The 25,870-nt window shown below is 42.7% G+C and overlaps 1 protein-coding gene across 3 annotated transcripts in view; it reads right to left on the reverse strand.

The window, feature by feature from the left end:
• Positions 1-12: 12 nt before the first annotated feature.
• The window catches only part of cnppd1 (cyclin Pas1/PHO80 domain containing 1), a 40,198-nt gene continuing 14,340 nt past the window's right edge, over positions 13-25,870 (reverse strand). For all 3 annotated transcript variants that reach the window (XM_041200952.1, XM_041200955.1, XM_041200954.1), the window contains exons 3-8: positions 16,735-16,816; positions 15,939-16,059; positions 14,847-14,975; positions 13,249-13,310; positions 10,196-10,313; positions 13-5,853 (exon numbers count right to left, since the gene is read on the reverse strand). In XM_041200952.1, coding sequence (XP_041056886.1) covers positions 5,125-5,853; positions 10,196-10,313; positions 13,249-13,310; positions 14,847-14,975; positions 15,939-16,059; positions 16,735-16,816 — 1,241 coding nt within the window. In that variant the 3' untranslated portion in view covers positions 13-5,124. The remainder of the gene's footprint in view (positions 5,854-10,195; positions 10,314-13,248; positions 13,311-14,846; positions 14,976-15,938; positions 16,060-16,734; positions 16,817-25,870) is intronic.

Genomic DNA, 25,870 nt, shown 5'->3' on the forward strand with positions numbered 1-25,870 from the left:
AGAAAGAAAGACTTTTGAGAATTGGAAAGAATTTTTAATATAAAGATTACAGGGTAATTTAATAGAAGCATTTAAAACTATGAATACATGGGATACAGTATATTAGACACAGATGATTTCCAGTGATTAAGGTATCAATTGAGGGATAGAAGAGTATTTTTTCTGGAGAAATTTTAGTGATGAAGTTTAAAATTGAGCTGATACGAATGTCGGAGTAAACGACATTAGAATTTTTAAAAATCATTTGACGGAACATATAATAGATATATCTGAGATAACATTGTGCATACTGGGGCAACATTCTTTGTGATGATTCAATCACACTCCAGTTTTCAAAGATGGACACCAATATTTAACAATGAACTTCAATGCAACCGAGATAATTTATTAGAAGTTAGTTGAAACAAACAATCTGATAGGGAAACAATATGATCAGAGTGTAGCCAATAACCCTGAAAAAAATACAGATGTGTCACAAAGGACTGACAAAAATACAAGATAGCAAAACCATAAAAACAGGAATAATTCTGCACTTTTTCTTTTTAATACTAGCATGTAAGAATTTCAAAAGTGAATTACATGTTAAACATAAGTTAATATAAATGGGAGAATCTTTTGGAAGTGAAACTCCTTTACAGCAAATGGAAGTATTGCTCCAGTAAAACTGGTTGCACTGCTTTGCTATCCTAATAAGGTATTCTCTTATTAACAGAGCACTGTAGAAAGAAAGCCCAAAGTTGTGATAAATCTACTGTAACAAATCCTGAAGAAAAATTAGAACTTGTTTGGATACGCTCCTTTAATCAGCATTACTTGCCCATAAAAATAATTAGAAATACTGCAGACAGCACAGAGATCCTGCATAGCAAGACTGGAACTGTATTGTACTGTTTTAATCAAATAAAAACCAGACAGTGGTCCTTAAACTTCCAGCTTCCTCAAAACCTTTACATTTTTTAAACCGACTTGTTTGGAACTTTCATCTTTGAATTTAATCCTGAAAATACATGCTTTATTCCTGCTCTGATCCTCAATGCTCCTCCTGCTGCTGGCTGAGTCCCTCAGCCGCAAAGCAAGTCAGTCAAAGAGCTCAAGTCAAGCTACCTGTGTAAGTGGTATAAAGGCAAAAGATCACAGGCCAGGAACCTGAAATAAAAACAGAATGGTGATTGGCCTGAAATATTAATTCTGTTTCTGTTGCAGAAGTGTTTCCAGATTTTTGTTCTTATTTTTGGGCAACTGCTACTTGGGCCACAATATGCATTTGCAAAACAGCGCAAGGCTGGAAGTATTTATTTTTCTTTCTCTTCCCAACACCTTTCCCCAATTATGAAAAGATGTTGGTGAACTAGAGGAAGTTCACTGCACCTTCTGACCTCTTCAAAATGTTACATTTTGGTTCAGCAGCTACCCAAATATAGCCTTATTATATCAGCATTTCCCAAACTAAGGACACAGTGCAAAATTTAAGTTAAAAGCTAAAATACTTTTACCACATTTTTAAAAGTAGCTTACATCTGCAAGAGCTTACTGTGGAGATTTCAGGAAATGAAATGTCCTGTAGTTGTAATAGCTGATTCCTCACTTCTGAAAACTTGTGGATCTTCAACATTTAAACAGTAGTGGTGGAAAATCACAAGGTTTGAGTGAATTATTTTTCATCATTAGCCCCATCCAGTTATGCAAATGATTTGTGACAACAATTTGATGCTAATAAATAATAAAGGACAGGAAACGGCATAAATACTTGAAATGAAAAAAATTGCAGGGGTATGGGGAAAGGTCAGGGTGGAGCAGTGGAACTGTTTGGATGTCTCTTTGAGCGTGCCCGCACAGGCTTGATGGGCCCGATGGCTTCCTCCTGTGCTGCATCATTCCAGGGTTTTACAGAAGAGAGAATATTAAAACAGCATGGAAGAAAATAAAGTGAAGGAGGAACAAAACAAAGAGAAGAGAAAGAAGTAACAAAGAGAGGAAGGCAATAAAACAAAAGCGTGAACACAAGTGGGGACAGAGAGGAACCAAATGAGAGGAGCCCTTGATAAGGTGAATGGAAGATTCTCGAAACAAAACTCTTGTAAAGCAATCAACACGAGACTCCTATCATGACAACTAACGTGCACGAGTAAAGTTTCTCTCGGTGAACTCTAATTAAAAGGAAACAGCCCAGCAACACAAACCTACGTTTTAATGGCGTGGGGGAAGCTCCCAAAAAAAACCTGCCAAGTTCAATCCCCACCCTCCCTACTGCTTGACACAACATTCCATTTTGTAAAATCAAATAGTCTGTATTTTGCTAGAGGGCTGGAAGGCTTTTACTTATTCGGCAAGACTAGCACCGAAACTGTGAAATCATTTGCAAAACCCAACGCGAGGTGAACCTTTCAGCAATCAGCAGCTGCTGCTAGTCTGAGATGTTGGAAGCCAAAATCTGAACTTGTCTTTGTGTTCAGACATTGAGAGGGTAACTGTGCATTTCCATTATTTATTTCAGGTTTCCAGCATTCTGTGGGTAACTTTTTCTTTTGGTTCTGTGCAGCCCTTTCAGGCCCAGCATTGGAGCATCGGTGCATAGAGATTTACATTTAAAAAAAAAAATACCTGAAAAAAGAATTTCAGTCATAGCAAAAACATTGCTTCCTTGTTGAATTCAGTTTACCTTTCACAATAAATCTCCAGTCATCAAAAGAGATAACAGAGAGGCACACAACTGCACCTTTCTAGAATGCTAAGACTCATCATTTCCCAAGTTTACTGGTAGGAAGCGTATTTTTGCTGTCTGTTGTGTTATTTAATACACTGGCTGTGTTGATGCACAGTGGTGGGAGTTGATCTGATTATCCTATTGTCACACCAAAAATTCAGTGACAAACTGGAGTTTTGATAGCTGCGATTTACACATTCAAAGTAACTAGCAAATGTGATATTTTATCTTCTGGGAATTGCGTGATGAGGAAACGCATTCAAGAACTGATAGTTCTTTTTAACCCCACCGCTTGCCAATTCCCTTCTTTCCTAAGGCACAGTCACCTTGCTGAGCTGTGCCATCTCAGGTACTGTGCGCCCTCCTGTACCTCACCCAATCTTCATGTTTTAAACCTCAATGCTAAGTGCTGGCAGGCTATTAAACTGTCAGGGAGTCATATCCAATCCTGTCCTCGCCTCTCTACACATGCAAGCTCCTAGGGAGGCTATGAGGTAGTGATGAGAAGCAGCAGTCTAGATTTTTTCCTTCCAACCCGCCAAACTCCTACAAATGCCCTGGTTGGGATCAACAAAACCAGCACTTGACCAGTGATAGGGTCTGGAAGCCTCCTGGTCTGATCAGCTCAGTTATTCAGTGTATAAAACCCACCAAATAACAGGAGGCTTAGGAAGCAGACTGTAACCCCATCTGAACTTCTGATCTCAGTCACACTCAGGTCAGCTCACAGAAGCATCAGCAAAAGGGAGGGAATTGGTCACTTGCGTAGCCTCACAAGACAGCGAGTCAGGAAGACTAGGAAATAAGTAGGGGGATGGAGGGGAATAGAGAAAAGTTTGCTCGTCATTTAAGACAAAGACATGTTCAACAAACTCACAGGCCACAAATATAGTCAGCACCAATAATACAAAATCACTCGTTTGGGAGGACAGAAGTGTTTACATTTTGACTGCATGTTCTATAAGTACGAGAGCCCTGTTTAATGCACTGAATTCTTTTGGGAGCAACTAAAAAGTGATCAACAGTCATTTGGTAGTACAGAACTTGAGTATTGCTGCACAGAGAGAGCTTCAGAGCAAAGTGGTAATGTCAGCTTTTTCACTTAAATGATGCCGAATCCTTTCTGGCAACCAAGGTTTACTTTCCACCCAAGTAACATTTCAAAAGTTTTGTTTTAGTTATAATGTCTGTGTCAGACTTTTATAATCTCTCTAACTGCTGTATTAAAACAAAACTGAAATCACCTATGTTAACAAAAAACACACCTTTTAAAGGTGTGTTAGAAAGGAAATTAGAAAGTCAGCCTCATCTCCTGGTATTCTCCAAGGACCAACTCTAAAACTGCATTGTAAATACAATGCAGAATACCATCCATATTCATACAGCATTAAAGGCGATTTTTAGTACATTTACAGTTGTGAAAGTTCCCAAAGTTACAAGTGGTATCTCCTATTTCATGTCTCTCAACATCAGCGGCCAACGTATAGCTAGCATTTCAGAGATGTGGACCTTTTTGGATCCTATATCCAATTCTTAGTCACTTACATCAAACCTTTCCATTAGAAAAGCCCTTCGATTGCGATAATAAAAAAAAATTAAGATTTAGAATCTACAAATCCCACATATATCATGTCCCATGAAAGTAAACGGTCAACAAAATACAACCAGCCGACAATGTCTGCCTTATATTTTCCTTCATTTGCTGTGAAAAAATTCAGCATCAGGGTCTAATTAACTTCAGCACGTACTCTAGGCTGATGCTGCATTGCTGGAGATGCTGTTCTTCAGGTGAGTTGTCAAACAGAGTTACTGTCTGCTTGTTCCAGTTTAAGATGGATGTGAAGAAAAATCCCATAGCTCTGCCTGAAGGCTGATTTTCTGGTACCATGGTGCCCACATTCATCTCTCAACCAACAGCATCAAAAATAAAGACAGATTATTCATCTTGTCATTCTTTGTGGGATCTGCTACACACAAAGCTGCTGCCATGTTCACCCATGTAAGGAGCTGCTGCATTTCAAAGTAATTCAGTGCCTTGAGACATCTGATACAAGGGTCTACATAAATGGAAGTTTCTTTTTATAAATCAGGTTTATTGCTCACGTTAGCTGAGAGGAACATAGTCCCCTATGTTTACAATTGTGCCTTGAAGATACAATGACCAGCTGGCTACCAAACACAAACTTGATGAATTCATGGTGTTCATAACTGTTGTGTAGGTTAGGTATAGCTGCCAATTCTGGCCACCAGATTTTGTGGCTGACCGAGACAGTGTTGTGACTTTAACACCTGTCTTGCTGATTTGACTTCTGGGTTTAAGGTTACTTCAGTGTTCATAACTGGGATCAGGAAAAGAGAGTTCAGTTCAACATTGCTGTAGCTATCAATTCCAAAGTCTGCCGGAAGGGAGCTTGATTCCCCTAACTGGGTAAGACTGGCATCACAAGCTGGTTAAATGCCATTGTTGTTTCCACAGGGCATCTACTCATCCTCAGAGAACCAGGGAGACACAGGATGTCCATCAGTCTCTCAATGCCAAGAGTCAAAGGAGGTTGCTTTCCGTTTAATTCCATGTGCTTTGTGCAGCTGTCACATCCAACAGGAGACGGGGTGCTCTGTGAACTGAGGGAGGTATACATTTCCACTGGAGTGTGACGAAAGGCAATCTTGACAGACGTTTGGTTCAATGTCCCGCATTTGACAGCCAGCCCGGCCTCACTTTGAAGTTTACAACAGTTTGAGCAAGAAATGGGCGGTGCGATTCCAGGCTTCTCTTGGATTGTCCTCAGGTCAGTGCTGTAAGTGAGGGACGTCAGGACAGTCCCCCAGAGACAGAGTGCAGTCACTGCAATGCCAGACTTCCCATGGCCAGGGTCAGTTTCTACGAAACAGCAAGGAAGGCTGGATGGAGAGCCTCGAGGCCAGGCCACATTAACGGCAGCTGCGTTGAATGGTGTTGACAGAAAGGACTTGGCCTCCTGTGTGCATTCCACTGGGTCCAGGATAACCCCTCGGTTCAAAACAGGTTCCTGATTTTGGGAGATCACATACATCTGGCCTTTTGAGCACATTGCCTGCCGTAGGACTGCAGTACCAGCGATAATTCCTGCAACGCTGGTTAGGTACACGAGACCCATCATGCAGGCAACCTATAATGAGAGAAAGTAGACCAGACTTAAAAATCCGTCAAATCCAGCTCATTTTTTCATCCTTCCTCAAATCTGCAGCAATCTATACAACATATTAGATTCACTGATGAAACAGGTTGAGGTCACTATTGATACAGCCAGGGCACTAACAGAGCATGTCGAGGTGCCAAACTGGCTTTTGAAGCTTCACTACCAATAAAAGCCATATCAGCAGACAAAGCAAAGTCAGTGATGAGAAAAGTTCCAGGCTAATTGCCCAAAGCTCTCCTGTCATACCAGGAGTGCTGCAGTGTTGTTAGCACCTGATAGCCAGCTCATTCCCATAACAGGCAAAAAGTAACTTGTGTTTGTGGGGATAGGTGGGTGAGAGAATTGGTTACATTTTCTCTTCCTACAATTTTGCACCAATCATTACAATGGAAGATGTAGCAAAAAGCTCCTGGATTCTGATGATGGTGACAGAAAGTGGTTGGCACCAAACCGCTATCAATCAATTAATCTCTCCTGCCTTCCACCCTAACACAGAGCTTCCCTTCTGTTTTTTCCCCTCCTTTCTCTGTTTCTTTCTTAAAGCCTGTTACGTCTCTGACTTTTCCCAGTTCCGATGAAATGTCATTAATTGAAACACTAGCTGTTTCTCTCTTCGCAGATGCCGCCAGACCTAAGACCATAAGACGTAGGGGCAGGAGTGGGCCATTCGGCCCATCCAGTCTGCTCCGCCATTCAATGAGATCATGACTGATCTGATAATCCTCAACTCCGCTTTCTTGCCTTTCCTCCATAACCCTAGATTCCCTTACTGATTTAAAAATCTGTCTATCTCAGCCTTGAATATAATTAGCGACCCAGCTTCTACATACCTTTGCAGTAAAGAATTACACAGGTTAACTACCCTCTGGGAGAAATCCTCCTCATCTCTGTTTTAAATGGGTGACCTCTTACTCTGAGATTATGACCTCTGGTCTTAGATTCTCCCACAAGGGGAAACAACCTCTCAGCATCTATCCTGTCAAGCCCCCTAAGAATCTTACATGTTTCAATAAGGTCGCCTCTCATTCTTCTAAATTCCAATGAGTACAGGCCCAATCTAATTAACCTCTCCTCATAAGAACATCCCTCCATACCCAGAATCAACCTAGTGAACTTTCTCTGAACTGCCTCCAGTGCCAATATATCTTTCCTTAGATAAGGGGACCTAAACTGTTCACAGTATTCTAGGTGTGGTCTAATCAGTGCCTTGCATAGTTTTAGTAAGACTTTCCTATTTTTATACTCCATTCCCTTTGAAATAAAGGCCAACATTCCATTTGCTTTCCCTATTACCTGTCATGCACAAGGACCCCCAAATCCCTCTGTGCTGCAGCTTTCTGCAGTCTTTCTCCATTTAAATAATATTCAATTCCTCTATTCTTGCTGCCAAAGTGCATCAACTCACATTTCCCCACATTATATTCCATCTGCCACTTTTTTGCCCTCTCGGCCTGTCTATATCCCTCTGTAGACTCCTTATGTCAACCTCACCACTTGCCTTCCCACTTATTTTTGTATCATCCGCAAATTTGGCGATAGTACATTCATTTCCCTCATCTAAGTCACTAATATATATTGTAAAAAATTGAGCACTGATCCCTGTGGCATTCCACTAGTTACAGGTTGCCATCCTGAAAATGCCCCCTTATTATTAGCATTTCCAGCAGTTTCTGTTTTTATTTCAGATTTTCAGCATCTGCAGTATTTAGTCTCTCTATATATAGTGTCTCCTCAAGAGTGCTAATTGGTTGATAGGAAACATGGGATGTATCTGGGAATGACAATTTATCCCAATGGAGTCTTTACTGGAGAATGATACACTTGGCTCATAAATTTACTTGGCTCGGTTCAAAATTGTAACAGTGGATTTTTTAAAAAATTCATTCAAAAAATGTGGGCATCACCTGCAAGGCCACCATTTATTGGCCACCCTTAATTACCTTCAAGTGACTTGCTAGGTAATTTTGGAGGGCAATTAAGAGACAAACCGCATTGCAGTAGGTCTGGAGGAGTCACATGTAGGTCAGACCAGGTAACGATGGCAGATTTCCTTCCATGAGTGAACAGGATGGGTTTTTTATCCTGATTTTTATTGCTGTCACCATTATTGATACTAACTTTTTATTCCAAATTTATTTAATGAGTTAAACTTAAATTTCCCACTTACTGTGGTGGGGTTTGAGCTCATGGCTCAGGATCATTAATCCTGGCCTATGGATTACTGGTCCAGTAACATAACTACTTTGCTAATACTTTCCAAACTATTTTCCAATGTGACCCTGTTTTAAAGCCTGAAAGTTAACATGGCCCCAGATGCCAGCAAACACAAAACAGCAATGAAATAGCACTGTAACATTTGGAAAAAATTATTGAAGTTTGGGTATCAACATATACCTCATAAATATGAATGTGTTTATAAAGTGCTGTGTAAAAATATTTTATGTACTCATGTAGGTTTCTGCCAAGCTCCCCATATTTCCTGATGGCAAAAGGCTCAGTTGAGCCTCTTTCCCATCCAGCCCCACACTGCAATCAGCTCCTCTACCCCCATTACACACACATTCACACCAACCTTTCTTCCCAACTTCCCCCCCCCCGCCCCCACTCACTCCTCTCCCCAACAGCCCCCCCAATTCACTCAGCAGCTACTTTTCCAATTCCCCCTCCCAGTCACTCAGTCGTCCCTCTTCCCAACCCCTCTCCCACTAATCACTCAGCAGCCCAAACCCTTCCTCCATTCCACACCAAACACACACACGTTTAATAGGTGGATATCTGTTTACCGAATCAAGCAACTGTGAATCACAACTGTTTTATTGTTAAACTATAACTTAGTACAAATACCAGTTTCCACTCTTCCCATCTGGATTCTCTCCCAGTCAAGAAGCAAACCCTGCTACTGGGGAAAAACCCAGCTCTTAAGTACAGGCTTCAATGAGCATCACTTGCTCTCAATTCACTCTGAAGCTTGTCCTGGTTTATTCTTAAAGGGCCCTGCATTTCAAACAGTGTCTGTCTGTCTCTCTCTCTCTTTCTCACACATACAAACTCCTGCCCTTTTGGTCTAGCTGCCAGTGATTGTGAGGCAGACTCACTAGCCCAGGGTAAGGAGCCTGTACAACAAAGAGGAGCAGGAACACAGTGAAGTCTGAAGCCGCCACTCACCTTCCCAGCTCAGTCACGTGACCTCCCACATTTTCCCTGCACTCAGCCAGTGCACCAAATCGGTGCACAGGCATCCCAAGCCCACTCAAAAACCTTGCTAAAAATGGTTTGATGATGTTAAAGGGTGCCTTCAGCTCACTGTCCAGCTCTTGCTGTTTGACAGCATCGATCCAGTGCACGGAGGGCTGTCCAGCCGGAGTCTTGAGACCGGGCAGCCTCCTCTCCATAACTGCCATTGCTACCTAGGATGAGGGGAAGATTGTGACCGCAAATGTAACATTGCAACCCCAATGGGGGTCACAAACTACAGTTTGGGAACGCCTGCACTATGCCATTATTCCAGCTACACAGGGCACTAGTTCAAGAGTTAGGTCTGACCAATTATAACCAGGGGTGGAGAGAACTATGTTATCTCATGCTTCTGCCAAAAACTCTAGGACTTTTGAATATCCATTTGAAAGGAAGAGATTATTTTGCAGGCTCTGGTAATACAGGAATGCTACGAGAATTGTCTGAAAACTAACCTTCGCCTTTTCAGAATTTACAAGAATGGCAGCCAGCTATTTGAAAACCAAGTCCCTATCGTGATAAACTGAATTGATGGCAAGAGTCAAATGGGATTGCTGGAGTGAAAGGTAACGAGCACAGATTTGAAGCAGATCTAGTGTCCCTATCCAGCCTCCCTTGAAAGATAAGAATTCAGGCTGGTGATGTGGTGGTTATGGTCCGGGACTAGCTCTCCAGAGGCCATGAGTATGAATCTCACTGCAACAAGTTGGGAAATTGAATAGAATAAATCTGGTAATTTTTCATTGAGCTCCAGAAAAATTACTATGAAAACTGCCAGACCATGGTAATGAGAGAATGGCCTAGGTGTGACTCCAATGAACACTGCAAATCCAGCAGCATGCACTTCCGAGGAACGAGCACAACTGAGTTAAAAAATTATGGTCGTGGCAAGTCTTGTGAATTCATTAAAAACTGCAGTTGTTCTAGGGTTACCTGCACTGCAGTGACTGGGACCTCGTTAGATGGGGAACCTATGCAGTTAAGTGCAAACTAAATATGTGCATCTAGTTGCTCTACAGCTTTCTCCTTCCCTTTTATAAAGGATCAAACCATTAATAAGGGTATGACTGCACATTACCTTCACAACATGCTGGTAGAGTTCTGTAAATGCTTGTTGCCACAGTGCCTGCTCAAGTATCACGCACAAGTCTGTGTATGTGAACCAGCCTCTTTTCAATCCTTGTGACTCAGCAACCCTGCAAAATATGGAGGCACAAGATCAAAACCCGAAAAGCTTGGGAGGGTGTGTGATGTGTCGCTGCTCAGCTTCTGCGATTTCCTTCCAAAAGGATTGGGTAAGAGAGGCTCATTAACTTTCTGTAATGAGCTGTTCAAGCGACCCACAGCAAGGTTGTACACCATGTTACACCTCTGCAATTACAACAGTTAATGACAAAACAGCTTCTCAATTACACGTCAGCTTTGGCTCTGTGGGTAGCACTAGGGACTCTGAATCAGAAGGTTGTGGGTTCACTTCAGTCCAGAGACATGAGCATAAACATCTAGATTTAGTTTGACACTTCAGTGTGGTACTTGAAGGAGTGCAGCATTATCATAGGTTCTGTCTGCCCTCTCAGGGAGGTGTAAAAGCGCCATTGCACTTTTTTGAAGAACAGGGGAGTTATTCTCAGTGCCCAGACCAATAAGTACCTTCAATCAACATCACTAAAGACAGATGATCTGGTCACATTATCACACTGCTGTTTTTGGGAGCTTGCTGTGCATAAATTGACAGTCAATTTCCAGCATTACAACAGTGACTACACTTCAAAAGGACATAACTGGCAGTAAAGTGCTTTGGGACATCCTGAAGTCTTGAAAGGCGTTATATAAATGCAAACTTCTTCATCATAAACTAAATATTACAGCAGCTGACATCCATAATGATGGAATCTCTTTTGTTCCTGTACTCCAGTCTGGAATTCCTGTTCAAAAACAGTTCCACAAAAAGCAATCGAGATGCAAAAACGCCTCCCACCAGTAGTGAGGTACTGGGGGAATATAAGGAATTTTTCTTTTTTACATATAGACTGCATTAGGGTGGTGGAAACAGGTTCAATAATAAATTTCTAAAGGGAATTGTAAATATACTTGATAAGGACAGATCAGCAGGGCAGTGGGGAAAGAACAGGAGAGTGGGACTAATTGAAAAGCTCTCTCAAAGAGTTGGCACAGGCACGACATGCTGAACGGCCTCTTTCTGTGCTGTATGATCCCATGGTTCTACTCTAGAAGTCTTCATGAACTGCTCTCTTGTCATATGCACAGAAAATGTCATTTCCCAAATAGTTTTTTTACCTAGCAGTTTTAAAGAAAAACTGTGAATACAAACATTGCTGGCTACCAACAGTTCATTGTACAACATTTCAGAGGCACACCAATCACTCCCATTAGAGAGGAATTACCCACCATCTCCAAAAAGCAAACCCCATACAGCAATAAAATGCTCAACCTAGCCATGCTATTCCACCATAAGCTGCCAATATATTATAGGGCAGCCACTGATGGCAGACAGTGGGCAATGGAAGCAGAGCAAGGTAAACAAGACGTTGTGCAGTCACTGGGAAACATCTGAAGGCTTTCGCTAGAGCCACGAGAAGCAACAACAAACTCAAATGTTGTACCTCTGCCATTCGTGGCCTGGTGACTCAGTTTTATTTCTCGATTGGTGCTTTGTGCACACTTGCTTTATCATACTGCTCCTGACAACAACACAAACTGGTTTTACAGCGGGTAAACACTATCTTCTCTCAAGACTGTGAGCAGTGCTGAAAGGAAGGCGTCTGAAAGAAAGCTGTGCATTTATTTTTCACCTTTAGATGCTGAGAGGCTGTTTCCCCTGACTGGAGAGTCTAGAATTAGGGGTCACAGTCTTAGGATAAGAGGTCGATCATTTTGGACTGAGATGAGAAATTTCTTTACTCACAGGGTTGTGAATCTTTGGAATTAATCACCCTCAAGGGCTATGGATGCTCAGTTGTTACATTCATTAAAGACTGAAATCAATAATTCTTTAGACACTGAGGGAATCAAGGGCTACAGGGATAGAGCAGGAAAGTGGAGTTGAGGTAGATGATCAGCCATGATCTTATTGAATCACAGAGCAGGCTGGAGGAAATGGATGACTTACTCCAGCTCCTATTTCTTATATCCCTTCATGACCTCCAGATAACTCAAGATATCCAGATATTTACAGCCAATTATGCACTTTTGGAGTGTAGTCACTGTTGTTAAGGTAGGAACTAAAACAACAAATGCTAGAACAGCAACGTGTTAATGACCAGATTATTTTAGTTAGCGACGTTGGTTGTGGTATAACTATTGTCCAGTACAGCTTAGAAAATTTGTCTGCTTTTCGTCAAAACAGTGCCGTGGGACCTTTTACGTCTGAATGAGAGGGCTGACCAAAAGGCTGACAACACCGGACAAGGTGGTGGTCAGAGACGGCCATAATTTGTTACCCTCAGTTGGCTCCGGGTGTCCAGAGAAATAATTTTCTGTTTGCTGGTGGAGCTTATACACTTTCAAATGCTCTCTGGAGCCCATTCTATAACACACAACAGTGCTGTGGCTAGCGTAGTAGACACGTGACTAATTGAAATCCAGATGTAGCTAACTGTATTTCAGATCAGTAAGCAAAGTTGAGTAATGGACATCGCTGTTAAGCATGTGATCTCATTACCCATTTGCATGGCCCATGCAGGTGAACTTTAAATATTTTGTGCATTCCTTGGTAAAATGGCAAGACAGATGGCAAGACTGTTTTATTACTTTATTTCTTTGGTTACTGAGTGGTGGTAGATGTCTGTTTAGTAAAAATAAATGTGAAATACATTTCCTTGTGTTTTGTGAGTGTGCTGAAAGCATTTTCTCTTAAAATTAATGCAAGTGGCTAAACCATTGTTGCTGAAGTCAGATGCACGGCTAGTCAGCAATTCCTATTGGACACCACCATTGCACAACATCCAAGGTCAGAGCATTTCTACATACCAGAAGTCTTGTCGCAAAAGGACACCATTTTTAGTTTGATGTCTGGCTTACTGCTTCTTATTTTACTATTATAAATTGCAGCTCGGTAACACAATGATCTGTAACCAGAGCAAGTGCTTCTCACCAACAGCCAGCACCTACCTTCCCTCCAAGCGACTCAAAAGCTCAAAGAATTCCTGGGTGTTTACGTACAAGTTCCAATCCTGCAAAGCAAAAAGAGGGAAACATTTAGGTATAAGCTGTCATGTTATAGACATCTAACCACTAAATTTCCCTTTCAACCCTTTCTACTGCTGGACAACTGGAAGCTCCTAATCCACAGCACAACAAATACAATAAACCTAATATAGGTCATTGATTGAAAAAAGTCAACTCAGGCAGAAAGGTGATCTAGGGAAATATATACCTTTTTCAAAATACTCTTCCACTTCCATGTTAAAAACAGGCCCAAGATTTTTCTTTGATGTCTTCTGAAAAAACAGCTTTCTAACTCTCCTGCAGACCCTCATTTTGGGTCTTACTCTCTGCTCAGCAACTCTGCTGACACATCTCACACTATAAGGAATATTCCTTTATACTTTCATAGTAAACAACAGCTCCTGAAATTTCATACAGGGCGAGCACTGTGCAACCTGCCAAATCACCCTACTGGTCCAGGATACAGAGCCGTTCAGCTCCCTGAAACTACAGAAAGGTTTTCAGCCTGAATGTCACTTTTAAGTCAATATTTTGAAGAGGTGCTGCAAGTGTCACATCTCTGTAGCACTTAGTTTAGCTCATCTCCCAGAATCAGTCAGTCAGCAGCAGCATGAGAACAGACCATTTGAGTAAGAATTCACTTACTGTTCTGGTGAAAGGTTATAGACCGGAAAGGTTATAGACCAGAAATGTTAATACTATTTCTCTCCTCACAGATGCCGTGAGACTTGCTGAGCTTTTCCAGCACCCTTCGCTTTTATTTGAGAAACTGTTCTCCTTAGAGTAGCGCAGGTTAAGGGATTCGATTACAGCCATTCAAAATCATGAATGGTTGCTACAAATTAAATAAGAAACTATTTCCAGTGGTGGAATAATTGGTAACCAGAGGACAGAGATAAGAATTGATTGGTAAAAGAACCAGAAGGTATATTCATATAGTGTCTTTCACAATGTTGGGGCTATATGAGTTTTTTTCTTAAAAGAGTTGTTTGACCTGGAATGCTCTTCCTGAAAAGGTGGAGGAAGCAGATTCAATAGTAACTTCCAAAAGGAGAGTTAATAAATATTTGAAGGAAAAAAAACAACAGGGCTGTGGGGAAAGAGCAGGGTAGTAAGAGCCAGGAACAAGCACAGTAGGTTGAATAGCTCCTGTTTGTGTTGTATCATTTTATGAGTCCATGTGATTACGAGAAGAAATCATATAGATCGTCTGCTGGTCCTCGTTCTGAAAATGGCTTTCAGAGAAAATGCTAAAAAGGGCGTTTCACAAGGATTTGATGCTGGTGTAGAGATGTGAGTAGCAAGCACAAGTGGGATACATAGGACGATAGTGCTCTTGCCCTAGTCTTGAGTAGACACTATTAACCTTTATATAACTGTGTTACACCAGACCTCTTGTGGGACTAATGACAATCAGTTGGCTATGCTGTTTTATTTCATCTAGCAAGCGTGTCAGGCAAAGTGCTTCAAGGGCGAGGTTTACTGTATGTGTGAGACTTTTAATATACTATTCCATCGAATGGACAGCTCAGATAACTTACGATTGCTCGCAGAAAGTTCATCTCCAAAGTGTTGACCACTTGAACGTCCAGCTTGCCCGCGGCTCCCCACTCATCATTAAACACCTCCTCTTCTTCTCCCTCATCGTACAAATACTTACTGGCAACCATCTGTAACACAGCCAAAAATGCTTGAAAATAAACACTAACGGGCAGAGTCACCACACTAGGAATGCTAGCTAAAAATAGTTTTCTGAACTTTTTTGAAGTAATTAGAAAGATTTTTAATAGACCCTGACCAGTCTACAAGCATTTGCTAAAATAGCGAAAGCATACTTTGCAATTATACAGTGCCTTATCTAATGTCTTGGAAACATGACAGCATTCTTCACGTAAAATTAATTACTCCGAAGCGCAGTAACTGTTCAACATTATAAAGGGTTTTAATACAGTAGATAGGGAGAAGCTATTTCCTGTTTTCACAGGCAGGAGGGTCAGTAACTAAAGGACGTGGAGGAGTAGAGAAGATTCCACATTCATTTATTCTTGGAGGATCTATAGTTGGGGCCAGGGCTGTGACGGCGGACAGGAGAAGGCACAGCAGAGTCAGCCAAGCTCAATTGCAGCAAACTAACCAAGCCCCAGAAAACATTAAGAATTCAGGGACTTTAAACGGGTTAAAATCCCTGAACAAGGAGATGCTGCTCCTCAGATGCACTAACAAGAATTTCTGCATTAAAATCTAGGCTGTCACTTCATTCCAGTACTAAGGGAGTGCAGTGCTATTGGAGGTGCCATCTTTCGAATAAGACCTGAGGCAACATCTGTCCTCTCAGGTGGATGTAAGAGATACCATGGCACTATTTCAAAGAACAGCAGGAAAATGGCCATGGTCAATTTTTATCGCTCAATTGATATCAATAATACAGATAATCTGGTCAGTGTTATATTACTGTTTGTGGGAGCTTGCTGTGTGCAAATTGGCTGCCCTGCTTCCTATATTACAAAATTGACTATATTTCAAAAGTTCTTCATTGGCTGTAAAATGCTTGAGGGGGTCCCAATACTGTGAAAGACACCATATAAATGTAAGTCTGTCTTAATTGCAAAGACAGAGCTGTAGTTTTCACTCACCATGGATATTAGAAAAAGGTCAGAAGAGGAGATCTGTTGCAGGTACTCCGGATTTCGATGTCGTAGCCGCTCAATGTAGACAAGAGCAAGCATCATTGCACAAGGCGAGATACAGGCCTCCCTGTGGAAAAGGCAGGCATCATTAACCCTTGTAGATTTTGCCTGTGAGCTGATGATCATTAGGTGATGATTAGCGATGGAAAAGAGAGAGAAATGGATTGCGGGACCACTTTAAATTACTTTAATTTTTCAATATCATTGATAAAATTTCAGTGAAGTCAAAGCAAATAATGATTTTTTTTTACTCAAGATTTTTCACAGCACAGTAACGCTCTAGACTGGAAAACTCAGCAAAACTAGAAAGTTCAAAGATAAGGTCCACTATCACCATCTTGGGGACCAAGAATAGCCAATAAATCTGGTGGGGTTACTAAAACATGCACAGCCCAGAAGCAAGTAAAATTTAAAGATAAATCATGCATTAACTAGCTTGCCAGCTATTAATCATACACTGCCCCCCTACCCAATGCCCGTCCTGTTATCCCTCCAATTTTGATCCTCTGTGGCTTCTCTTTGTTACAGTTCTTATGTGCTAAAAGATGTGGCTCAAGAAGTACGTGACAGGATGGTAGAACAAAAACTGCACTACTCAGGACATTCAAAAACGGTTAGCGAACAAGTATGATGCTTGTGGGCTCATGCAGCTCACAAGTCCATCGAAAAATAATTCAGTAACATCTTGCACCAAATACAGAGAATAGGCAACTACCCCTTGCAACTTAGTATGTAAACTTACCTAGCTACGTGGGCTGCATATTTTTTCCGGAGTTTTCGGATGGGACTCGGTGCTGATTTCTGAAGCAGTTCGACAGCGATGTCTGAAAGAGACAAGATGTTTGAATTAGTTCATTCACTTGGAAGTGCAGAACTTAAACATTGCTGAAAAGAGAAACATGTTGCCTGAGCTCTTCGACTTGCATTCATCAGAACAAAAACAAGAATGCCAAATTTCAAACAATCACAACAATTTCTACTACAGGAGAAAAGGGTGCCAGTTCATTGACAAGTGCACTCTGATTGGCCAAGGAGTTGTCATGGAGAAAGCAGCAGGAAACTATGGGCTCCCCATGCTTCCAGGTATTTGAAAAAGGTGCAAGGTTTGAATGTATTCCTTTCGTTTGCAGAGAACGGGTCCTTGCGTGTGAACGTATGTCACTCCAAGTAAGTGTAAATGAGTCACGTTATAAGCGGGACTGATTGGCCCAGGACTTCCAGTCTCCGGATGGTTGTAACCTGGAGGTGCCCTGGAAGATGCGCTGGGGGTCTCCTTGGACGCCCCATGCATTCACTACGTGGGAATTGCCCAGGAAGTTTTAACTTCCATTGGGCAATAACCCTGCATCTGGAACCCTCCAAACCTCCGATTTAAATGGTGCCGATTCACTTAGCAGAATAGTTACCCAGGAAAAGTTAGGAGGATTAAAAACAGTTCTAATTCCTGGGTAATTGAAGTACTGCACCCCCCCCACCACCACCACCACCACCACCACCGACCCCATGAATAGTGCCCCCACTCCCACTACACTCCTGATCATTCTCCCATCCCACCCTGACTGCCATCCACTGGACCCCCGGCTACGCAACGCCACCCCAACCACCTGACTCACTCTACCCCACTTACTTTAAACACTTGCCTTCTTTTCTAGCTTGTCAAAGTGGCTGTGACATTTAAACTTACTGGAATAAGGCAGCAAGTGTCATTAAAATGGGGCAGAGCTTGGCTTCCCCTGACGCTCCTACATTCTAAGGGAAGGACTCTGGAACCAGTTTGCTGCACATTTCTCAGGAGGCCCTGGTTGGAAGGTCGAGCGAGAACCACGGAGCTTCAGTGCAGGGTAAGTAAATAGGGGCGGAGTGGCAATCCAAAGGTGATTGCCACTGCGAAAGATTAGGCCCAATATCTCAAATTCGTTGTTTGTTGCCTTTAGTGCAGTCAAGATTGCTCAGCAAGTGTTGCCAAATTATGGAATCACATCTAACAGTAGATGTTTTGTTTCGGGTTTTGCAAGCGTGGGTGAGCATACTCTGTACTCTGCCTATTACAAACAACCAGAGGAACTTGTTTGATTTGATTAGCCAATCATTGGGAGGTACATCCTACGTACCTGGCATCATATTTTTGAGTTACTCGGAAGCTTGGGGAGCCTACAGTTCCCCATTGCTTTTTCTATGGCAATGCCTTGGCCAATCAGAGTCAACGTGCCAACCAATCAGTACCCCCTTTTCTCCTGAGGTATAAATTGTTGTGGTTTGAAATTTGGCATTCTTGCATTTGTCCCAATGAGTGCCAGACAAAAAGCTTCATAACACACCTTTCTTTGTAGCAATATTCAGATTAGCTTATTGTTTGGAAAATCCGGAAGGCAAACTTAACAGGTTAGTGTGCTCTAAGAGCTTATTAAAAGCACTCTGAATTTGTGGCATTTTCACTTACTGTAGCATTGTTGCCTTCTCTTGAACCATAGAAATGAATTCCACAGAAAGGGGCCAGTTGATCATTATGGCGATTTGCCACAGCAACCAACGCCAATTCCACTGTTCTGCTCTCTTGCTATAACCCTATGCTTTTTTGAAAATTATTTTATGGGATGTGTGCATTGCTGGCTAAGCCAACATTTACTGCCCTTCCCTAATTGCCCTTGAGAAAGTGGTGGGAAATCCATCTTCTTGAACAGCTGCAGTCCATCTGGTGTAGGTACACCCACAGTGCTGTTAGGGAGGACGTTCCAGGATTGTGACCAGTAACAGTGGAGGAACGGTGAAATATTTCCAAGTCAGGATGGTGAGTGGCTTGGAGGAGAACTTCCAGGTGGCGGTGTTCCCATGCATCTGCTGCCCTTGTCCTTCTAGGTGGTAGAAGTTGCAGGTTTGGGAGGTGTTGTCAAAGGATCCTTGGTGAGCTGCTGCAGTGCATCTTGTAGGTGGTATACACTGCTACCACTGTGTGTCGGTGGTGCAGGGAGTGAACACCGAAGGTGGCGGATTGGGTGCCAATCAAGGGGATTGCTTTGTCCTGGATGGTGTCAAACTTTGAGTGTTGTCGGAGCAATGTGATAATGACCAGGTAATCTGTTTTGGTGATGTTGATTGCGGGATGAATATTGGCCAGGGCACTGGGGGAGAACTCTTTTTCTCTTCATCAAAATGGTGCAATTTGATTTTTATTTACATCCAATTGGGAGGGCAGACAGACTCTTGGTTTAACATCTCACTCAAAAGCTGGATGAGCTGAATCAGTGTAAATTCATCAACACTTGGTTACTCTTGTACTATGTTCCCCGTTTACAAAATTCTACAGAACTGTCTTATGACTTTATCCGATAAGGGATTTTCAAGGGATTATGCATCTGAACTTCCAGACCTCATGGTCATCCACATCTTTCAGTGCTTTTCCATTTAATACACACTCCCATTTGTAGAATGGCACAGCACAGAGGGGCATTTGGCACGTCATGTCCCTGCAGGCTCTCTAAGAGATATTCAGCTAGTCCCACTCCCTTGCCATTCCCCTGCCCCTCTGTAAATTTTCTCTCTTCAGGTAATTATCCAATTCCCTTTTGGAAGCTAGGAATGAGTCTGTCACCACCACACACAGTGCATTCCAGATCCTAACCATTCACGGTGTAAAAAAAGTTTTTCCCCATGTTGTTGTTGCTTCTTTTGCCATTCACCTTAAATCTTTATCTTCTGCTTCTCGATCTTTCCACCAATGGGAACACTTTCTCTACATCTACTCTGTCCAGACAGAATCACAGAATCATACAGTGCAGAAGAGGCCCTTCGGCCCATCGAGCCTGTATCGACACATGAGAAACATCTGACCTACCTACCTAATCCCATTTACCAGCACTTGGCCCAGAGCCTTGAATGTTATGATGTGCCAAGTGCTCATCCAGGTACTTTTTAAAAGCTGTGAGGCAACCCACCTCCACCACCATCCCAGACAGCGCATTCCAGACTGTCACCACCCTCTGGGTAAAAAGGATTTTCCTCACATCCCCCCTAAACCTCCTGCCCCTCACCTTGAAATTGTGTCCCCTCGTGACTGACCCTTCAACTGAGGGGAACAGCTGCTCCCTATCCACTCTGTCCATGCCCCTCATAATCTTGTACACCTCGATCAGGTCATCCCTCAGTCTTCTCTGCTCCAATGAAAACAACCCAAGTCTGTCCAACCTCTCTTCATAACTTAGTGAATGTTTCATCCCAGGCAACATCCTGGTGAATCTCCTCTGCACCCCCTCCAGTGCAATCACATCCTTCCTAAAATGTGGTGACCAGAACTGCACACACTACTCCAGCTGTGGCCTCACCAAGGTTCTGTACAACTCCAACATGACCTCCCTACTTTTGTAATCTATGCCTTGATTGATAAAGGCAAGTGTCCCATATGCCTTTTTCACCAACCCACTCACATGCCCTTCCACCTTCAGAGATCTATGGACGCATATGCCAAGGTCCCTTTGTTCCTCAGAATTTCCTAGTGTCATGCCGTTAATTGAATACTTCTTTGTCAAATTACTCCTTCCAAAGTGTATCACCTCACACTTTTCAGGGTTAAATTCTATCTGCCACTAATCTGCCCATTTGGCCATCTTGTCTATATCTTCCTGTAGCCCAAGACACTCAACCTCACTGTTAACCACCCGTCCAATCTTTGTGTCATCCACAAACTTACTAATCCTACCCCACACATAGTTATCTATGTTGTTTATATAAATGACGAATAATAGGGGACACAGCACAGATCCCTGTGGTACACCACTGGACACTGGCTTCCATTCACTAAAGCATCCTTCTGTCATCACCCTCTCTCTCCTATAACTAAGACAATTTTGAATCCACCTTATCAAATTACCCTCTATCCCATGTGCCTTTGCCTTTTTTATTAGTCTCCCATGTGGGACCTTGTCAAAGAGTTTGCTGAAATCCATATAAACTACAACAATTGCACTACCCTCATCTACACACCTGGTCACCTCCTCAAAAAATTCAAACTTGTCAGGCATGACCTCCCTCTGACAAAGCCATGCTGACTATCCCTGATCAAACCTTGCCTCTCCAAGTGGAGATAAATTCTCTCCTTCAGAATTTTCTCCAATAGTTTCCCTACCACCGACGTGAGACTCACTGGTCTGTAGTTCCCTGGCTTATCTACAACCCTTCTTAAATAGCGGAACCACATTAGCTGTTCTCCAGTCCTCTGGCACCTCCCCCGTGGCCAGTGAGGAATTAAAAATTTGGGTCAGAGCCCCAGCGATCTCCTCCCTTGCCTCCCTCAGCAGTCTGGGACACAAATCATCCAGACCGGGAGATTTGTCCACTTTTAAGCCTGCCAACACCTCTAATACTTTGTCACTCCCTATATCAATTTGCTCAAGAACCTCGCAGTCTCTCTCCGCGTGAAGACGGATGTGAAGTATTCGTTCAACACTCTACCGATGTCCTCTGGCTCCACCCATAGATTGCTCCCTTGGTCCCTAATGGGCTCTACTCTTTCTCTGGTTATCCTCTTTCCATTGCTATACTTATAGAATATTTTTACCAGCTAGAGCTTTCTCATATCCCCTCTTTGCTCTCCTGATTGTATTCTTAAGCTCCACCCTGCAATTTCTGTACTCCAGTAATGCCTCCGCTGATTTGCTCCCCTTATACCTGCTAAAAGCCTCTCTTTTCCTTCTCATCGTATCCTGAATATCTCTGGTCATCCATGATTCACTGGGCTTGTTCTCCGTCCTATCAACCTAGAGGAACATGCTGAGCCTGTAGCCTCCCCATTTCCATTTTGAACGCCCCCCCACTGTTCCTCTGTAGATTTTCCCACAAGTAGCTTTCCCAGTCTACCTTGGCCAGATCCTGCCTTATTATACTAAAATCCGCTCTCCCCCAATCGAAAACATTTTTTTTTGCAACTTGTCTACTTCTTTGTCCAAAGCAAGCTTAAACTGTACCATGTTGTGATCGCTATCACTAAAATGCTCCCCCACCACCTCAGCCACTTGTCCGGCTTCATTCCCCAGAATTAAGTCCAGCACTGTGCCTTCCCTTGTTGGACCCTCTACATATTGACCTAAAAAGTTCTCCTGTACACATTTCAAGAAATCCACTCCATCCAAGCCCTTAACACTATGCCTATCCCAATTAATGATGGGAAAGTTGAAATCACCTAATATAATTACCCTATTTTATTGTTTTTACACACCTCTGCAAATTGTGCACACATTTGCTTCTCAATTTCCCACTATCTGGGGTTCTATAATAAACACCTAACAATGTGGCTGCCCCTTTTTTATTCCTAAGCTCTACCCACAAAGCTTAATTCGATGCTCCCTCCAAGATATCATCTCGCCTTCCTGCAGTAACTGACTCCTTAACTAACAATGCAATGCCTCTTCCTCTTTTACCCCCTCTCCTGTCTCGCCTGAAGATTCTATGTCCCGGAATGTTGAGCTGCCAATCCTGCCCCTCCCTCAACCACGTCTCAGTGATGGCTACTATATCACAATTCCACGTGTCAATCCTCACCCTTAACTCGTCTGTTTTACCTGTAATACTCCTGGCATTAAAGTAGAGGACTTTATCATCGTTCTGGTCCTCGCTGCCATCCTCAGCCTCCTCTACACTCCTGCTTGCTTCTCCTTCTGGCTTGATTGTTTTACTGTATTATGATGTGTCCCTATTCTGCTAACATTCTGTGTCCCCTCCCCCTGCCAAATTAGTTTAAACTCCTCCCAACAGCACTAGCAAACCTAACTGCAAGGATGTTTATGCTGCTCTGGTTCCACTGTGGACTGTCCCGCTTGTACAGGTCCCACGTTCCCCAGAAACGGTCCCAGTGATCCAGGGATCTAAAACCCTCCCTCCTGCACCAATTCTTAAGCTATTCTCCTACCTCTGTGCTCACTACCACGTGGCACTGGGAGTAATCCAGAGATTACAACCCAAGAGGTCCTGCTTTTCAGTCTACTGCCTAACTCCCTGAATTCTTGATGCAAGACCTCATCACTCTTTCTACCTATGTCATTGGTACCAACATGTACCATGACCTCTGCCTTATCACCCACCCCCTTCAGGATGCCCTGCAGCCATTCAGTGACATCCCGGACCCTGGCACTAGGGAGGCAACACACCATCCTGGAGTCACATTGATGGCCACAGTTGCGCCTATCTGTTCCCCTGACTATAGAATCCCCTATTACTATTGCTCTTCCTCCCTTCCTGTACAGACAGGCTGCTTGTAGTGCCAGAAGCTTGCCTCAGTATGCACTCCCTAGAGGAATCAGCGCCCTCATCAGCCTCCAAAATGGAATACCGATTTGTGAGTGGGACCCCAGGGGACTCCTGAACTACCTGCCTGTTTCTCTTGGACTGCCTGGTGGTCACCCATTCCCTTCCTTCCTCAAGTCCCTTCAGCTGTGGTGTGATCACCTCTTTAAACGTGCTATCCACGATGTTCTCAGACTCGTGGATGCTCCACAGTGTCCCCAGCCGCCGTTCCAGCTCTGAAGCCTGAGCTTCCAGGAGCTGCAGCTGGACACACTTCCTGCACACCCGCTGGTCCCGGACACTGGAAATGTTCTCGGCTTCCCAAATGGAGCACGCGGAGCACACCACAGCTTTGAGCTTTCCTGCCATGACTTATCCCTTTAAATTAAACCTTTAAAATCAATTACTCTAGGGCCCTTCTTTCCTGATCCTCATTACTACAAACATACAAACTATAAACCACAAAAAGGCCTTAAACTGAAAGCGATAAAAGTAGTAAATACGTACCCAACCTTACCCACTACTTAACAGTCATTTCTCTCCCTTGATGATTTTCAACAACTCTATCAAATCTCTTCTCAATCTTCTCCTCTAAGAAGAATCCCAGCTTCTCCAACCTCTCTACGTAATTGAAGTCTCTCATCCCTGGAACCATTCTCGTGAATCATTTCTGCACCCTCTCCAATGCCTTCACATCCTTCCTAAAGTGTGGTGCCCAGAATTGGACATAATATTCCAGTTGAGGCCAAACTGCTTCAACATAACTTCCTTACTTTTGTACTTTTTGTGCAATCTCTTCTTGTAGGTAGAGTACAGGCAAAACTCCAGCAAATCCACACTGCACTCCCTCCGAAGCCAACACACGTTTCCTTGGTTTTACTCCAAAAATGTGTTCCCTCATGCTCTTCCACATTAAATTGCATCCGCGACCGTCTGCCTATTCCATTAACCTATTTTTGTGTCATTGGCAAATTTTGAGATTATGTTCCCTATACTCAGTCCAGATGGAGAGAGAACAAAAGTGGACCCAGTACTGGTCTCCAAGAATGCAACTTTGATCCCTTGTTCAGCAAAAGTAACCCATTTATTTACCTCAATTTGCCTGCGCATCAACCAACTTTTTGGGCCATCCATAAATAGCTATAGTTCCTTTAATACCATGCCCCTGATATGTTTTCCAATATTGATGGGATGTAGATGTCACTGGCAACAGCAGCATTTATTGTCTATCCCTAATTGCCTTTGAGATGGCGGTGGTGAGTCTCCTTGAACCGCTGCAGTCTGTGGTGAAAGCACTCCTGCAGTGCTGTTAGGTAGGAAGTTCCAGCATTTTGACCCAGTAACAGTGAAGAATGGTGATATATTTACAGGTCAAGAATGTGTGACTTGGAGTGGAATTTAGGAAGCATTTCTATTTCCAACAAGCATCTTCACATATCTTCTGAAAATCCATTTATACACATATATTGCAAGCTCTAACTATCCAGTCAGCCACTTATTCAAAAAACTCCACATTTGTCAAATATCACTTGCCTGTCCTCAATAAATCCACGCATTGCTAAGTACTTACTAATTTAACCAGAGAAGCACTGGGAACTAGATCAGCCAAGTGGAAAGCACAATTGCCACCATTAATTATTAAAATAAATACCGAATGCAGGATTGTAGTTTTAGAATTGTCTTGTTTTACTGAAAACCCAAAGCCTATTGAGCAGGACATAACCAAACAATTGAGAAAGCATTGAGAAGAGGACAAGATTAATTAAGACTGTAAATAGCAAGATGAAGGGAAGACTGAGGGAGTTGAATAATTCTCACGTGCTGGGAAAGAATGAGATACAGTAGATGATACAACACAACACAAAGGAGGAAGAACGTGCTTACATACATCATGTTTTGTGTTTTTAAGAATATAAGAACACAAGAAACAGGAGTTGACCACACAGCTCATCGAGGCTGTTCCACCATTCAATCCAATCATGGCTGATCTTGGGTTCAACTCCACTTTCCTGCCCGCTCCCCATATCCCTCAATTCCCTGACAGATCAAAAATCTGTTAATCGGGTCCTTAAATATATTCAATGATGGAGCATCCACAACCCCTAAGGTAGAGAATTCCCAAAGATTCACAACCCTGAGTGAAGTAATTTCTCCTCCTCTCAGTCCTAAATGATTGGTGCCTTATTCAGAGACTGTGCCTGTGTATTAGATTCCCCAACCAGAGGAAACAATCTCTCAGCGTCTACCTTATCAAACCCCCTTCAGAATTTTCTAAACTCCAGAGAATATAGGCTCAGTTTACTCAGCTTCTCATCATAGAGCAACCCCATCATCCCAGGGACTAATTTAGTGAACATTCGAGGATATCCAAAATTCTTTACAACTAACAGATTAATTATGAGGTGCTGTCACTGCAAACATGACATCCACAAACAGCAAATGAATGAATGTTCAGCTAATGTTTTTTCTGGTGGCTTTGGCTGAGGAATGAATGTTGGTCAGAACATCCTCTTCTTCTTTGAATAGTTCATAGTTTACAGCTGTGTAAAGACATGCTCCAAATAATGGCTATGGAAAGCCTCCAGGATCGCTGGTCAAGATGATCC

This window comes from Carcharodon carcharias, chromosome 12 (assembly GCF_017639515.1).
Source record: "Carcharodon carcharias isolate sCarCar2 chromosome 12, sCarCar2.pri, whole genome shotgun sequence".
Lineage (NCBI taxonomy): Eukaryota > Metazoa > Chordata > Chondrichthyes > Lamniformes > Lamnidae > Carcharodon > Carcharodon carcharias.